Source organism: Myodes glareolus, chromosome 10 (genome assembly GCF_982192425.1).
Source record: "Myodes glareolus chromosome 10, mMyoGla1.1, whole genome shotgun sequence".
In the NCBI taxonomy this organism is placed as follows: domain Eukaryota; kingdom Metazoa; phylum Chordata; class Mammalia; order Rodentia; family Cricetidae; genus Myodes; species Myodes glareolus.
Window position 1 is genome coordinate 74,429,755 of NC_142035.1, and position 18,286 is coordinate 74,448,040.

The 18,286-nt window shown below is 39.9% G+C and overlaps 1 protein-coding gene across 2 annotated transcripts in view; it reads right to left on the minus strand.

The window, feature by feature from the left end:
* Window positions 1–643: 643 nt before the first annotated feature.
* Window positions 644–18,286, minus strand: part of Cstf3 (cleavage stimulation factor subunit 3) — an 84,864-nt gene continuing 67,221 nt past the window's right edge. The window contains exons 13-21 of one of the 2 annotated variants that reach the window (XM_048443664.3): window positions 18,070–18,144; window positions 12,877–13,020; window positions 11,577–11,679; window positions 6,759–6,828; window positions 5,443–5,638; window positions 2,491–2,644; window positions 1,811–1,905; window positions 1,625–1,685; window positions 644–1,360 (exon numbers count right to left, since the gene is read on the minus strand). In XM_048443664.3, coding sequence (XP_048299621.1) covers window positions 1,158–1,360; window positions 1,625–1,685; window positions 1,811–1,905; window positions 2,491–2,644; window positions 5,443–5,638; window positions 6,759–6,828; window positions 11,577–11,679; window positions 12,877–13,020; window positions 18,070–18,144 — 1,101 coding nt within the window. In that variant the 3' untranslated portion in view covers window positions 644–1,157. The remainder of the gene's footprint in view (window positions 1,361–1,624; window positions 1,686–1,810; window positions 1,906–2,490; window positions 2,645–5,442; window positions 5,639–6,758; window positions 6,829–11,576; window positions 11,680–12,876; window positions 13,021–18,069; window positions 18,145–18,286) is intronic. The other variant, XM_048443665.3, reaches the window with a different exon arrangement.

The window sequence follows — 18,286 nt, forward strand, 5'->3', positions numbered from 1 at the left end:
CACTGTATACATAATAAATAGTCTTTTAAAAAAAGTATCAAAAACCCAGAACAAAACAGGAAAGGACATATGTCTGAATACACAGAAAATGACTTTTATCTCTCTCTTTCTTTCTTTCTTTTTTTTTTCTTTTTTGTTTGTTTGTTTTGAGACAGGGTTTCTCTGTAGCTTTGGAGCCTGTCCTGGAACTCTGTAGACCAGGTTGGCCTCAAACTCAGAGATTCACTGGCCTCTGCCTCCCGAGGCGTGCGCCACCACCACCTGGCTAGAAAAAGACTTTTCAGTGTTCTGTTAGCATTTAATGCAAATGACATTAGATGAATAATATAGTATCCATAGCTATGATCATAAAATCAGAAGAAGAAGAAATATTGGGGAGATGGCCAGTGGCCTGAGGCCCTGAGCTTGGATCCTTAGCACCCAGATAAAAAGCCAGGCATGCCTCTGCTTGCCTGTAACCCCAGCACTGGCAGACCCGAGGAACAAAAAGGCAAGCTTCAGGTTCAGGGAGAAGGTGTCTGTCTCAGGGACTAAAAGTGAGAAGACAGCTGACGTCCTCCACTGGCTTCTGCGTGTGCACATGTGGACTCTCCCCATATTCAAATGCACACACACACGCGCACACACAAAGAAACAGGAGGCATGTTTTTGAGGTCCTTTATTTTTTCAAGGGACCTTCTTAAAAATTGTCAAACTACAAAACAGATGCCATATATTCTGCCATAAATAAAAACAAACAGGCAGGACTATGTAAGCAAACTGAGAACAACTGTTTTTCAGAAAATGTGAAAATATTCTGCAATCATAAGTCATCCAGTTTTTAAAATAAAACTGTGGAAAACTCACAAATCTTCAGTGGCACATACAAGCCACCCTTGAAGAGGAACAAGATGTGGCTTTGCCATTTTGTAAATTATTTAAAGCCCATCCATACTTTCTTAGAGGATAGATAGGTCATTCCGTATTCAAAATCCACACAGGCTTAGTTTCTGTTTTCTCAAGAACCATATGATAGAGGCACCAATGACAATACAACTTTGTTCCCAAAAACATTGTAACAAAGCTTTGTTTCTTTAAAACATATGACTTAAGAGGCAAAAAAGGAATCCTGGAAAAGAGTCTTTTCTCTCAGAGGCAGGTAGGTTTTTGAAACTGTCTCATCGTATCCGCTTCTGCTGCCGTGCTCTGTAAATGTCGTGAACAGGGGGGACTACAGCCCCCTTTTCTTCGTCTTCGTCTGAGTCCTCATTGGGTCTCTTAACAGCCTTGGTGAGTACAGCGCTGCTTTCCACTGGGCCATTGCCTTCCACAGCCAGCTCCGGGGCCCCTCCAGTGATGATCCTCACAGCTTCCTCAACAGCTGTTGGGATGGAGCAAAAAAGACAGTGATGCTGCTATAGAAGAGGGCTCTGCTTATTCCCTGGCCTATCAGCAAGCTTCAGCTGTCTGACTGCTACCACACAAGATGCTGTTAAACTAAGACAGTGCACACCACAGCTAGGACTGTGACACATCTGCAGACTAGATAACTGGCTTTAGAGACCTCAGGGGAAGAGAACGATCCCTCCTCTTTGGGAAACACTAATGTGGGCCCCATAATGAAAATGGAGCTCCTATTACTCACTGTTTGGTATCTTGCATCTTCGGAAAATTTCCATCAGTTCATCCACTTGTACAAAAGGACCCTATTATGATATGAAGAAATTTAATGTCAGTTATCCGATAGATTAACTATTTTGTACTTCCCATTATACAAGAGAAAAAGCACAGAATTACTGGCCCACAGAACCGGTGTGTATAGTGAACAAACCTGGAAGCAGATAGGAGGAGGGAGCAGTTTCATTAGAACAACAGCCGCAGGAGGCACTGGGAACACGCCACCGGGGACGGGGTGTAAGCCTGGAGCTGAGAGAGAAGGCAGGCGTGAAAACAAGCGGCTGCAGTCTCTGTAGGAGAAGCTGAAATCAAGCGGCCTGCACACCTCCCTTGTCCCTGCTGCTTTCTTCTGAACACTTAAGACGGGCTGTGGTGCCTTCCCCTATGACCAACTGAAATGGGCCAGCCAGGAAATGCAGTGTCAGTCTCAGGGAGGGAGACAGGTGGCTTCAGGTAAAGCAGGCCAGGGCTGGACTAAAGGACATTTTTGAGTTACACATTGCTTAAGGTCAGTTAATCAATAGCACATCGAATCCAGAGGGTCTTGTTGAAAGAGGGCCACCAACCATCATTCACAGCTATGGTCCAGAATAGCACGGCCGCAGGGTTTCCAGTTGGCCAAGCAATCTGCACATGGCAGTGTTTCTGAGAACTGCAGCACTCAGGGCTGTGGTGATTTTTTAAATTCTTAGCTCATCTGGCTCAACTATTACTGTCAAGTCACTTGTCACTGTGACCCTAGGTCTAATAACCTACAGTGGAAAAGTTCAGGTTACCCCCCACCCCACGTTGAATTTAAATTAAACAAACCGAGGTCTCAGTACTGGGTCTTACGTGCTAAATGCCGTGGCTGAAACGGGATCATCTGCTGAGTGTCTGGCTTAGGGTACTCTGGTTTTCTGTCCACTTCATCTTTTAGAACAGGCACTATAGAAGGAGCTACAACTGGGTCTGGAATTATAGCTGCTAGCTTAGCACGGGAGACGTCCTGGAAATGCAGAGCAGAGGAGTCCTGAACCTGAAAAGGGTCTTACAGAGTATTGTGCAGCTCTATAATCCTCAGGCTACAGCAAGAAAAACCAGGCTATAAGCACAGGGAGTGTGGAGAAAAATAAGCAGGAAATCTTATCCTGCTTATGATACAGACTGTTCAGTACTCAACAAGGGAAGCCATTGGCTTTGAAGGTTGCACTTTAAAAAGTTTAACTTTAACCCCAGCAAAGATCACTGGACCATCTCCAGGCAAAGTCCTCGCAGAATAGAGACAAACCTTTGTGGGAAGAGTTGTGGGAATGGGCACCAAGGAGAGGGTGGAATAATTTGGAGGAAAAGATTTATTTTATATATATATATATATATATATATATATATATATATATATATATATATATTTGTTTATTTGAGATACGGTCTCAATATGTAGTGCAGGCTGTCCTGGAACTCACTCTGTAGACCAGGCTGGCCTCAAATTTATATATATAGATATAAATTTATATATATAGATATTCACCTGGTTTGCCTCCTAAGTGCTGGGATTAAAGGTGTGCTCCACCACTTCCCAACAAGATTTAGATTTTTTGATACCTCCCTTCCATTGGAATTGAACAACACTTCAGTTAAGAAGCCTGGATTAAGTGAAGTCTTGCTTCAGAAAGCCAAGAGAAGGATTATCTGCACCTATACTGTCTAGTAATGCCCTGGGGATCCGTGCCAGTGAAGCTGAAACCCACTCTCCCCTGGGTGACTACCCCAGGATTGTCCATGCCCTGGGGATCAGGCTGGAGAAACTGTAGCCCCTCTTTCATGACTGGCCAATAACATGACCTACCAGGGGCTGGGGAGCCAGGCAAGGGAAACTGCACCCCCTCTTCGATGGCTGGGCTCCCCAGAATGGGCCATGTCCTGACGAGCATGACCACTGAAGCTCTACCACAAGGAGCACTCTGCTAAGCAGTGAACTTCCTTATAGGAGCAGAGGAGAGAAGGAAGGGAACTGAGCAGCTCCATCTGTCAGGTTAACTAGGCTGTGTTTACTCTCTGAGGCCATGGACTGACACGCAGAAGGGATCACATAGCTAACAGGAAGTGGGAGAGGACTGGGAGCCCACCCTCTGCCCTTTCCAACATTAGCAGGACCCTCTCCAAGGTAGTTTAGAGGAGCCGTACGGTCACCTATTAACAGGCCCTATCAATTCCAGTCCTTCAAATCTGCTGACACAGTTGGTGACACTGCTTTTGTGAGCAAATCTAAACGAGAAGACACAGTGAAACTGCTCACTAGGCACACAACTTACTATACCAAACACCACATGGCAAAGTACTCTAGTTCTTCCCAAATATTCTTTTTTTTTTTTTTTTTCAGGATCTCCATGTATCTCTGGCAGGCTGTGCTTGAATTACAGACATAAGAGAGACACACGGCCTATGTCTCTGGAATGCTGGAATTAAAGCTATGCACCATCAAGCCTGGCAATTATTTGTCTGCCCCCAAAATTGTTTTAAATTATATTTATGCATGTGTATCATACATATAGGTGCACATGTGTTTGTCAGAGTTTAACTTGGAGGGGTTGGTTCTCCTTCCATCACATGGGCTCCAAGGATTGAACTCAGGTCCTAGGCTCCATTACCTACTGACCACCATCTTGCTGTGTCTCTTTATTTTCATTAAACTCCTGAAAACCACTTTCATCCTAGAAAAAAACTGGTCTTTTCTAATAATTTAAAAAAAATTTTTTTCATTGAGAAGTAAAGGTAGGAGTTCACTTTTTTTAACAGTGAAATGCAGGTTATTAGGAATCCTTTGATTCAGAATAGAATTATGGAGCTGGTGCAGAACTGGAGCTTCCATTTAGACCATTAGAAAAGGTCTAAAGCTAAATTATGTATAATTTTTTCAACGTTTTTAGTCTGGTTCAGACTGAGAGTGAGACTCAGGCCAAAAGGGTGGTGAGGAAAAGAACAATGGCCAAGGACATCCTACTGCCAGCTGATTTAAAGGGACCAGCCTAAGACACATGGACAGACAGCTTTCCTGGGAGTTTCTTCCTTGACCTTTGTTTATGCCAAGGGCACAGAAAGACCAAGAATGAAGAATCAATGGTGTTTTGCACAAGGGCTATTTCTGAGGCTTCAAAAACATTTGGGTCCAGGGACTAAATTAGTTTTTTTATGGGTCAGTCATCTACGTAGATGAAGACCACTTTTAGAGAAGCCAGTTCCCCCAGAGGCTGCTGTAGAAAGAAAGCTACAGGCCTCTCAAGGAAAGTGGTACATTTAGCAAATTGTGGTTTTGCTTTGTTTGGATGGCCTAGACTGACCTCAAATTTACAACCCTCCACTTTTCCCATCCCAAATCCTTCCTAGGCTTGCGGTTATAAGTGCATGACCATGCCTGGCCATATCCCTTCATGGTATCTTGACAAAATTTGCAACAGCAAATACATTTAGTTGATGATCCATCAAAAATATTCATCAGTTGATAAAAATTATTCAAAAAACAGACAGTACTAATGGTTACATTAAGACTTTTCTCCATTATCCATCAAACATAAGGCACCGACTGTTCTTGACACACAATGAGAGCATTTACTCTCTCTATCTCAAACATTTAATTTTCAATTTTGTTATATTTGATATTCATAAACAACAACAAAATCATTGAGTTTTTTGTCTTATTAAGTACCATAATAAAGAACTGATCTCAGAATGAAAATAATCTATGAACTCTTAAAGAAACATTGGGCAAGTGGAGATACCAACTATATTTTGGCGCTAAGAACATACCTTATAGCCCAGTGCTTTGAGCTCACTTGCAGAACAAGGGTATAGATCCATGAACTTGTATCTGTCTACGAGTAAGGCTGTTTCTTTGCCTTCATACTCTTCTCTGAATGCTGTAAACCGTCTTTTTTCCACTTTGAGTATACTAGCTAAATCACCAATATTACTTTCAAAAGCTAGAAATCGAGCCCAGATTTCTCTGTAAGAAAGTAAATATAACCAATATTTAGTCATAAAGTTTGTTTTAAAATAAAGATTTCCTAATAATAGAAAAATAGGATAATTCAATGAATAGCCCTTTCCTGAGTTGAAGGCGCTCCCCCCCCACACACACCTTATCTTCTTATTTGAGGTAAACAAGGTATTAGAGAGAGAATAAATTGTTGGTAGAAAAAGAACCTAGACAGAGGTCGATAATTTTTTCCTGTATAATGTGGCTTCATTATTTTACTTAGTGGCATAAATTATGTTGTAGAAGATTTTCTTCATCTAGTGTATGAATAAACAAATATTCCAAAATCTACTATGAGTCTATGATTGATTCACTGAGGACAAACTGTATACATTGCTGCTTTAATGTGCTCAGATTACTTTAATACCACAGGCACCTAAGGTAAGAGACTGGGTACCTATAATGTAAGAGGAACTACAGAACTTACACACTGCTAGACATATTTGTGATTCAGTAAGAAAATGAGGATTAGTAAGGTGCAATTTCCCACTGTCCTGGTGCTGAGCCAAGATGCAAATCCTGCTGTGATGGCTGAGCCAATAGACCATATTGCTTCGTGCACAGACAAAGCCACAGGTGGGATGGAACATGGAAAACTAGCTGTTGCAGGATATTTGATTGCACTTAAACTCCCAGACTGTTAATAAGGTTAACCTTAATCGGGGGCAGAGTCAGCAATAACAGACCGGAATTAGCCATAGAGAATCCAGAAATCCCGGAGACACATAGGAAAGAGAAAGGGAGACTTAGATTTTTCATGGTCTTTTTGATCTGGGAAGTGTGGAGAGGGTCAGCTAGTCATTCCTCCACTGCTTTCTTGATCTATCAGGTTTTTACACCAATATCTGAGTTTTTATTGGTAATAGGACAACTTAGATAAACACATCAATACAGAGGAGTCTTTGTTTTCCACTAAGGAGATACATTCCAGAATGCCAATATGTAAAGTTTTAGAAATATTAAAACAGAAAGATATATATAGTAAAATATCTAATAAATTAATTAGACAGAAAAGAAATTTCTCCTGAAATGCACACTCAAGTGTACAGTCCCACAGACCAGAGCTCACACATTTTGCAGGACTTACCCAGACTTCTCAGGAGGGAGACTTCCAGATGTTAAAACTCGTTCAAACAAAACTCGGGTATTATTGTCCTCTAGGATATTTAAAAAAAAATTAATGTTAAATCAAAGAAAGTTTTACAATTCAACAATTATTTTTTAAAATATTTATTTATTTATTATGTATACAATATTCTGCCTGTGTGTATGCTGCAGGCCAGAAGAGGGCACCAGACCTCATTACAAATGGTTGTGAGCCACCATGTGGTTGCTGGGAATTGAACTCAGGACCTTTTGAAGAGCAGGCAATGCTCTTAACCTCTGAGCCATCTCTCCAGCCCCCTCAACAATTATTTTTTAAAAGCAAAACAAAACTCCAAGCTTTATCTCAGCTAATCCTCACAAAAATCCAGTGCAGAAAAATAACTATGACAACTGACTTTTACAGAGAAGGAAATTTGGAGGTTCAACATCACTGAGTTTGAGAGATTGGTAGAAAAAACCTTTATTTAATTCCACCACTCAGGAGGCAGAGGTGGACTGATCTCTGTAAGTTCTAGGCCAGCCTGGTCTACACTGAGTTCAGGCCAACCAAAGATATGTATTGAGACCCCTGTCTCAGACAAACACCAATTATACCCAATGAGTTGGACTTGGCTCACTGTTGTTGAGTAACAAAGCTGTTACCAGAAGCAAGATCTTTCCACCTCAAACAGAGCCCCAGTTTGTACTATAGTGCAATGAAAACAGTGATGTATGAACCAGAGGTCCTATTTGTCTTTCAAAATTAATGAGAATTACATATCTGTTGACATAACAGATAGTATGAAGGATGGCAAACTTAGATACAACTTAGTTTCCTATTAGTTATTTCATCTCATAGAAGGGCAATAATATTTAGGTTGGGAGGTAGACATGTAAATAGTAAATGAATTAAAGAGTTGTCAGAAGTGGATTAAATTATAATTATCAGGAGTTCCTTGGTAAATTGAAAGCAGGACTTTTCTTATAAATAAAAGGTATATTTTTTAAAAAAATTTAAGAATCTAGCAGAATTTCACAACTGAATTGTACACTTAAAATGAGTACATTCATTGTATCTAAATGATAATTCAATAATTTTTAAATCCAGTAGCATGATCAATTGTTAATGTCTTAGCATAGCCACTTGACTTACTATCTGTCCATACGAAAGATAAGTCCATAAAAGATTAAATATATTCATCCAAAGAAGATGGCATCAGGTCATATTCATGACTTCAAGTAACATAGTGTATTTTTAATTTTATTTATTTTTATTTTATGTTTGAGTACTTCTCCTGCATTTATGTCTGCACACCACTTGCACTCATTCCCCTGGAAGCCAGGAAAGAGTACTGGGTCCCTAAGACTGAAGCTGTCAGACTCCACTGTTGAGTCTCACCGGGTGCTGAGACTGCAGGTCCTCTGTGAGAGCAGCCAGTGCTCTTAGCTGCTGAGCCATCTTTCCAGCCCCATATCTTTAAAAATCATATTAAATCTTACATTTTATTCTTGCTTTAATCCAAGCTTTGTTCCAAACAACCCTTTTACTATCCCAAGAACCTCCTTCCTGCTCACTACTTGCTGTGTTGTCTGGCTGCAAAGATGCTTTCTCTTCTCTTCATCTGGCTAACTATTGTTCATCTTCAAGACCCAGCTCACATGGCCAGGCAGTGGTGGTGCACACCTTTAATCCCAGCACTTGGGAGGCAGAGGCAGGCGGATTTCTGTGAGTTTGAGGCCAGCCTGGTCTACAAGAGCTAGTTCCAGGACAGGCTCCAAAGCTACAGAAAAACCCTGCCTCGAAAAACCAAAAGACCCAGCTCACATACTTTCTGTGAACCTTTGGGATAGCGCTGTCCACACAGTAGAATGTAGCAGAATGTCATTTAAACTTCTGCTAGACATACTAGCCATACTAAGAGGGTAAGATTTATCTTAAGTAGTTAACCAAGCATATCCAAACTGTCTTTTCAACATGTAAACAATATGAAAATCACCACAATATTTTACATTCTTTTTATTTTTGTTTGAATTAAGTCTTTGGAATCTGGCACACACACCCTGTTTGGCTTAGGTACACTTCACTTGCTCAGTAACTTCATAGCCACTCAGGACAACTCTAGAGCTTGGACTGTCATCTTCATGCACCACAGTGCATAATTCAGACTCTGCTATAGTTACTGCTTCCCATATTTCACATATAAATCAATATATGCAAGAACTTACTTGATCCTCTCAGTTTTATGAAAGGTATTCAGTATTATAACCATGTTGTCAATGGGAAAACTATAGTTTTAAGTTTACACACCTAACCTCATATACAAGTAAATATAAGTTTTCTTAAAACAACTTTCATACAAGGTCGGTATTTTTATTTTTTAGGTTTCTTTTGTGTGTATGGCAGTTTTACCTGTAAACATGTATATACACCATGTACATGCCTTTTAGATCCCCTAGTGCTGGAGTTACAGACAGCTACAAGCCACCATGTGGTTGCTAGGAATCAAACCCAGGTCCTCCTCAAGAATAACTAGTACTCTTAACTGCTGAGCCATTTCTCCAGCTGGCCTAGTTGCTTTTCTTTTTCTTTTTCAAGAAGTTATATATCCTGAACTGTCAATAATTATAATATTTTTTATAGAGATACACATATGACTGGGTAATTATCTAGCATGATTGACACGTACAATAGAATGACTATATTACTATTAACCCAGCAAAGTAGGAAAATAAAGATGTAAATGAACATGTTTCTTTTAAAATTTCATCCCTATAACCTCAGAGTGTTTTTCCTTACTATGCAAGTATCCCAGGATTTGGTGGTTATAGACTTCTGTTTCTGTTTTTGTAGCATTGTGTTCCATATTTCCCATCTACAGGGAAAAGCTTTATTACCAAGCTACATATCAGCCCTAGAGGGCTTTTAAAATATCTGTATACCCTACAAGATGAGAGATGAGTTGCAGAGGGGCTAGAGAAGAACAAACAACTCTGATTCTTAAATGACTTTGCAGCTTCACCTAATTGCGGGTAGCACTTTCCTGATCCAAAACCACTCTGTAGAGTCACAAGCCATCAACCATTGTTCAGGGAATGCAAATACACAGTCGATAGGGCTGGGTAGAGAGCTCAGTTGGTAGAATGCTTGATGTGATAGCTATTCTTGGTTGTTAACTTGATTACATCTATATTTAACTAAAACCCAAGTGGCTGGGTATACCCATTAGCTTTCTTTCTTTTCTTCTTCTTCTTCTTCTTCTTCTTCTTCTTCTTCTTCTTCTTCTTCTTCTTCTTCTTCTTCTTCTTCTTCTTCTTCTTCTTCTTCCTTCTTCTTCCTTCTTCTTCTCCTTCTTCTCCTCCTTCTCCTTCTCCTCCTCCTCCTCCTCCTTCTTCTTCTTCTTCACCTTCATCTTCTTCTTCTTCTTCTTCTTCTTCTTCTTCTTCTTCTTCTTCTTCTTCTTCTTCTTCTTCTTCTTCTTCTTCTTCTTCACCTTCATCTTCTTCTTCTTCTTCTTCTTCTTCCTCTTTTTTTTTTTTTTTAGATTTTTCATGACAGGGTTTCTGTCATGATAGCTTTGGAGCCTATCCTGGAACTAGCTCTTATAGACTAGGCTGGCCTTGAACTCACAGAGATCCACCTGCCTCTGCCTCCCAAGTGCACCACCTAGAAATACTTTAAGTGGGAAGACCTACTTTTAATTCAGATTTTTGAGGCGGGAAGATCCATCTTTAATCTGGGCCACATTTTATGGTAGCAGCCTATATTCAGGACATGGAAGAAGGAAGCTTTTACTCCTTGTCAGCTTGTTCTTGCTGTTGTTGGGTAGTCTATTCCTTTGCTGACATTAGAGCCTACTTCTTCAGGATTCTGGCATATACGGAAGACTAGCTTAGACATCCAGTCTCATGAACTTAACAATTATTGGATTATTGGACCTTCCCTTGGTAGACAGGACCACAGCCTATAAATCATTCTCTCTCTCTCTCTCTCTCTCTCTCTCTCTCTCTCTCTCTCTCTCTCGCTCTCTCTCTCGGTAGACAGGACGACAGCCTATAAATCATTCTAATCTCTCTCTCTCTCTCTCTCTCTCTCTCTCTCTCTCTCTCTCTCTCTCTCTCACACACACACACACACACACACACACACACACACACACACACACGCTCCCTCTATACTAGTTCTGTTCCTCTAGAGAACCCTAATATATACCTTTGCCTAGCATGCCAAAGACATTGGGTTCAATGCCAGCACCATAAATTAGGGATGGTAACAAACATGTAGGCACGTTGGATTTCTGTTAGTTCAAAGCTAAACTGGTCTACATATCAAGTTACGGCCAACCAGTGTTATATAGTAAGACCCTGTCTAAAAACTAAACTATTGAATTCATGGATAATAGGCCTCTATTTCCTAGATGTCTACCAAGTAGCTGTTTCTGGTGTAATGTTGGAATTACAACATTTTAAGAAGAAAATAAACCCACCCAAACCCAAGCTACATAATTTCAGATTGTTTAATATTTAAAAAACATGGTAGGGACTAGAGAGATAGCTCAGGGGCTAAGGAAACTGGTTGCTCTTTCAAAGGATCTAGGTTTGGTTCCTAGCACCTACATGGCAGCTGACAGCAGTCTGTAACTTCAGTTTTAGAGAATCTAATGCCCTCTTCTGATCTCTGAGGGCAATAGAGAGCTGGGTACACAGACATAATGATGAAGAAAGACGCTTAAAAGAAATCCCACATTAGCTCAGACATAACATGCAGGCAAAACACAAAATAACATAAGTGAATCTTGAAAAGATTCTAGATTCAACTTACCATTGAGGTGAGAGAGATAGTCAATATAAGCCAAGACATATTCTGGAATGTCTCCATATTTCTTCAGTCCCAATTCAAAAATCTTAAAGGCAACAGATTTGTCCTAGAAGTAAAGACAATACTGGTTTCCATGAAATGACAATGCATTAAAAAGAATATTAAAGCTACAGAATCTAATAGTTATAGTGGTGCACACCTATAATTCCAGAAGGAAAGACTAAGAGGAAGGAGAATTACCACAAGTTCAAAGTTAGAGCAAGACATTTTCTCAAAATATAAAAAAACAAAACAAAAAAACCTCTCATAAAATTTAAATATGACAAGACACAGAAGAGCGAAGATGGAAATTAAACTCATGCTATATTAAAAACTCCTAAGCTAAATAAAAACCAAGTAAGTGTTTAAGTTCAAGGTCAGTCTAGCGAATAAAGACTAGCCTGAGATACTTAGTGATATGTGCCTCAAAACAAAACAAAATCCAACAAATGAACCAAAACAATCAAGGGTGAGCTGGGAGGGGATCAGAGGTAGAACACTTGCTTGTCATGTATCAATTCTTGAGTTCAGTCTCCAGCAGGGACCCCCAGTCCTCCCCACCCCGCCCTCCAATTCTAGGTATAGAGTTTATCTAGGATGCATTAGGCCTTCTAGTATATTAACAATTAATAAAGAAACAAAGAAAAAATTAAAAATGTGGAGTTTAATAAGGCTCAAATTAGCAAGCAACTGAGCTGGATAATATCCACATAATTTAACACAGATAAACTTAAGACCGCCTTTAAAAAATGAAACAATTAAGCTTAATTACTTAAAGTGGGGCTTTTAGAGATGGGGGTCTTTGCTATGTAAATCTGTCAGGCCTGGAACTCAGTAAGGTTTGCCTGCCTCCACTACAGTGCCGGGATTAAAGAAAAGTGCCCAACAGGACTGCTTTTCTTTTCATAAATGTGCATCAGATGAAGAAAATGATATCATCTTTCTAGAAGCATTACAGTGTTTATCTTACTACAGTAATACTCCATGAGTGCTGCAGTGACATAGACATTACAGTGTTTACCTTACTACAGTAATACTCCATTACAGTGTCACCTTACTACAGTAATACTCCATCACAGTGTTTACCTGACTACAGTAATACTCCATGAGTGCTGCAGTGACATAGACATCACAGTGTTTACCTTACTACAGTAATACTCCATCACAGTGTTTACCTTACTATAGTAATACTCCATCACAGTGTTTACCTTACTACAGTAATACTCCATGAGTGCTGCAGTGACATAGACATCACAGTGTTTACCTTACTACAGTAATACTCCATGAGTGCTGCAGTGACATAGACATGATGACGGGTTCTGGCATCCTCTCTTGCTTTTTTAAATATCATTCTTCCAGATTTGATACCTTCTGCTCTCCTTGCAAATTTCATATATTGGATATATACCTATGAGAAAAAAATTATTTGTATTCTACACATTAGACAGAATATGGCCCTCACAGAATCTAGTACCAGAGAACTAAGTTCTATGCTGTTTCTAGTATAGGAAACTACAGGGTAGAATTATAAGTTACTTTTCCACAGGCATTAGGGATACATGCTAATTTTTATTGTGATGTGCAAAAAATGTCTTCTAATGCTGGTTCATACCAGGACTCTTAACCTGATACTAAAGCTAGGGCACGAACTGCAGAGGACCCGAGTAAAATTAAAATAAATGAAAAGGGGGAAAAATAAGGAATACAATTTGGAGGACACAATTGTGTGGTGATGGCACATGTTTTTAATCTCAGCGCTCAGGAGACAGAGGCAGGTGGATCTCTGTGAAGCCAGCCTGGTCTACAGAGCAAGTTCCAGGATGGTCAGAGCTACATAGTAAAACACTGTCTCAAAAAAAACCAATAATAATCATAATCATCATCATCATCATCATAATATTTAGAGGAAACAGGTAGGGCATAGTGACATATACTTTTAAGCTCAACCCTCCAGAGTCAAAGGCAGGCAGATCTCTGGAGTTTGTGGCCAGTCTGGGCTACATGGCAAATTCAGGCCAACCAAGGGTTCACAGTAAGATACTATCTCTGGGGGAGGAGAGACATATCCACCAACCAATGAGTAAAACACACACAAAAATACAAAACCAAAGTGCTGAAAATAAAATGAGACATCTATAGTAACTCTTATCCCCCAAGACTCAGAGACCATTATGGAAGAGGGGAAGAAAGAATGTAAAAGTTGAGGGACATAGAAGTCAGGCTAGTGGCACATACCTTTAATCCCAGCATTTGGGAAGCAGAGGCAGGCAGATGTTCAAGGTTAACCTAGTCTACATATTGAGTTCCAGGACAGCCAGGGATACATAGTCAGACCGTGCCTCAAAAAAAAAAAAAAAAAAAAAAAAAAAAAAAAAAAAAATAGGGAGGAGTGATCTGAAATGCTGCCTATAATTACCAGTTTACCAGTACAGGATCAAATCAACACAAGCAGTCAGCATTTCAACAGGCAGCACCAACTGGACACAGTGGGTTATTAATGTTACTAACAACAAAGAAGCCAGGTGCTGGTACACACCTTTAATCCCAGCACTCGGGAGGCAGAGGCAGGTAGATCTCCATGAGTTTGAGGCCAGCCTGGTCTACAGTGTGAGTTCCATGACAGGCTCCAAAGCTACAGAGAAACCCTGTCTCAAAAAACCAAAACAACAAAAATAACAAAGAAAGAGAGGAGAGACAGACAGAAGGGAAGGAGGAACAAGAAGGAAGGAGAGAGGGAGGGAGGGAGGGAAGGAAGGAAAAGGAAAGGAGAAAACACAAAAGACAATAAGAAGCTGTGTTGGGGGTGCCTGGTGGGAGTGAGTGGGGAGTCAAGGTACATATGGTCAAGATGCATTGATTGCATGTATGAGAGAGCCAAAGAATAGAAGATAGTCTTCATCTTTAAAACACAAAAAAGGAGACTAGTCACTGTGATCATCCACAACCTCACATTTCCTCAACAAAAGACTAAAATTAATGAGATAGCTAAATGCCAAAAGATTCCAGAGTCCCACTTTTTAAAAGGATCAACTCCCACATAGAAGGTGTGATGAAGTAAGCAGATGAATGAAGTAAGGAAATCAATTCAGATCCTAGACAGGAAACTTAGTAAAGTGGACAGAACTATCGGTGATTTGGAAGAGAATGGAAAACATGGAGGACAAACAGCAAGGGAATTACGATTCTGAAAAGGAACAAACAGAAAAGCTGAAAATTAAAACAATCAATCAATCAATCAATGAAGTAAAAAATATCATCAACAGATAAGAAAAGCAGCTGGGTGTGATGGCTCACACTTCTAATCCCAGCACTGGGGAGTCAGAGGCAGACAGATCTCTTAGTTTAACAGCCTGGTCTACAAACAGGGTTCCAGGACAACCAGGGCTGTTACACAGAGAAACCCTAACTCAATATATATATAATAAAATTTATATATATATATATATAAAATCAACACACACATATAATATATATAAATAATTGAGACAAAGAGAGAGAGAGGGGAAGAGAAAAAATTTTGAGATGAAGGATAGGATTAAGACAGAAGTAAATAAAATAGAAACTAAAAGAACAATACATGTAATCAAACAAGCAGATTTTTTTCTTTTACACTTCTTTATTTTATTTTATGTGCATGGTGTTCAGCCTGCAAGTATGGAGGTGGACAACATGCATGTCTGGTGCCTGTAGAGGCCAGAAAAGGGCATCAGGTCTCCTAGAACTGAAGTTCTAGGTGATTGTGAGCCTCCATGTGGTTTCTGGAAATTTTTCAAAGCTGGGTCCTCTACAGGGGCAACCAGTGCACGTAACTGATGAGCCATGTCTCCAGTCACAAAGAGCTGGTTCTTGAAAATAAAAGTAAACTGATAAATCCCTACCCAAACTAGCCCCAAATGAAAAAAATCTAAATTAATAAAATTAGATAAGAAAAATGAGATGCTATTAAATAGATTACAATAAAGGTAGACAAACATTAGGAAATATTTTGAAAAAAAAAAAAACAAAAAAAAAATGAGCCGGGCAGTGGTGGCGCATGCCTTTAATCCCAGCACTTGGGAGGCAGAGGCAGGCGGATCTCTGTGAGTTTGAGGCCAGCCTGGTCTACAAGAGCTAGTTCCAGGACAGGCTCCAAAACTACAGAGAAACCTTGTCTCGAAAAACAAAAAAACAACCAACCAAACAAACAAACAAAGAAAATTCCAGAAGAAATTAGGAAGTCAGGACCACGAAGGGTGCGTCCACCCACTGAGACGGTGGGACTGATCTAATGGGAGCTCACCAAGGCCAGCTGGACTGGGAGTGAACAAGCATGTGATCAAACTGGACACTCTGAATGTGGCTGGCAATGAAGGCTGACTGAGAAGCCAAGGACAATGGCACTGGGTTTTGATTCTACTGCAAGACTGACTTTGTGGGAGCCTGGTTTGTTTGGATGTTCACCTTTATAGACCTGGATGGAGTAGGGGAGACCTTGGACTTCCCATGGGGCAGGGAACCCTGACTGCTCTTAGGACTTGAGAGGGAGGGGGAGGTGGGGAGGTGGAAATTTTTAATAAATAAATAAATAAATAAAAGGAAATTTCAAGGGTTGGTGGTGGGGAAACAAGAGTCTTATTTGTTCATAATGGGTTGTTCTTGGAATGTGCTTTTGTGTCCCTACGGGGTGTAACAGATAGGAGTGGGTTTACTCATCATTTACTATTATTATTCAGGTGATGTGTCCAAGCATAGGTTGTCCTCATGATTGTGTATAGCCTAAGCAAGTATGAACTTTGTCTATATAAGCATGCTTAACCCTCAGAATATTCTCAGAATTGAGGTTATACCAATACATTGTCTGATGCTCTTAATAAGTTGGCTATTTCATGGGACTTTAGTCTGTCTCTCTTTTAGGCTCCACTCTCACAGGTTCATGCCACCAGCTAGAGCAGTAACACCTTAATATAAGACCTTAGTTGAAATTTCTAGAAAAGGTGGCTGGAGAGATGGCTCAGAGGTTAAGAGCCATCAGAGGTCCTTTCAGAGGTCCTGAGTTCAAATCCCAGAAACCACATGGTAGTTCACAACCATCTGTAATGAGATCTGGTCTGCAGGCAGAACACGGTATACATAATAACTAAACTGGAAAAAAAAAAAAAGGAACTGCCTAAGCTACACTAGATCCTGTCACAATACCCCCAATCACCATAGCCAAAAAGAAAAAAAAATGGTAGTATATATACACACAACAAAATTTTAATCAGCCATAAATAAAAAAATATAACTGTGACATTTTCAAGAAAATAGATGGAACTGGAAAGCATTATCTTAAGCAAAATAAGCCAGACTAAAGAACAATTCTACATGTTTTCTCTCACATGTAATTCCTAAACTTCTATTTTTATATATGTGTACATATGTATATATAGGAAAAAAGGTATATTAGGGTTTTTATGTGTGAAGACACACCATGACCTTGGCAATGCTTACAAGAAAAAAAAATTAACTGCGGTGGCTTGCTTACAGTTTCAGTTCAGTCCATTATCATCATGGTAGGGAACATGGCAGCGTGTAGGGAGACATGATATGGGAGAGATAGCTGAGAGTCCTATATCTTGCAGGCAACAGGAAGTGAACTGAGAAGGTAATCCTGAGCATAGCAAACCAGCAAACCTCAAAGCTCACCCCCACAAAGACGTGTTTTCTCCAACAAGGTCACACCTACTCCACCAAAGCCACACCTCCCAACAGTGCCACACTGTATGAGATAATTACAGCCAATTGTTCAAACTAGCACAGATGGACAATGAAACTATAAACTCAACCATGAAAAAAGAGATCGTTAGGGTAGAAAGTAAGAGAAATAGAATATATTTGACATAAAGGCAGAACAGAGGTTGCTGGAATTGGAAAGGCACCAGCTAAGGGGGAAAAGGAGATGAGATGGGGGAGTAGGAAGACAAAGCATGCATGAAAATACTGTAATGAAACCTCTATTTTGTATGCCTGTTTTAAAAGACTATTTTAAAAATATAAACTTATATTGTTAAAAGAACCTTTTTTTGTAGCTATTTCATACTGATGCAGTAAAAACAAAACCAATCCAACAGAGTGGAGATCACCAACTCTTAGGGGAAGAGCGAAGGGTTGACTACAAAGGGTCACAGAAGGGGATTTTTCAGGGATGATGGAAGTAGTGTTTCTTTATTTGGTTTTTGAGGCAGAACCTTATATAATGCAGGTTATCCTTAAACTCACTATGTAGTCAAAGATAACCTTGAACTCCTGATCCTTCTGTCTCCACTTCCCAAATACTGAGATTACAAGTGTGAGCCATCATGCTCAGCAGTGTTTTGTATAGAGGGTCCCACGATCTAATAAGACATAAGAACAACGAATCTTATTCTGTATGAATTAAATTTTTGTTGAATTGAGTCAGAGTTTGATGGTGGGGAAAACAGATTTAGAGGTTACTCACCAAGGTGGGGTCAATATCCTCAATTGCCAGAAGTCTGTTATATATACTGTGAACCTTCTCATACTTCATGCGACTCTAAAGTGGCAGAGAAGTGAATATAAATATATACTCACTAACGAGCAGATCTGAGCTTTAAGGAGCCCGAAGATTATACTCCTGTTCCCATAACACACACAATGGCACCTGTATGGCACATAAACTTTTATGAACTTGATTC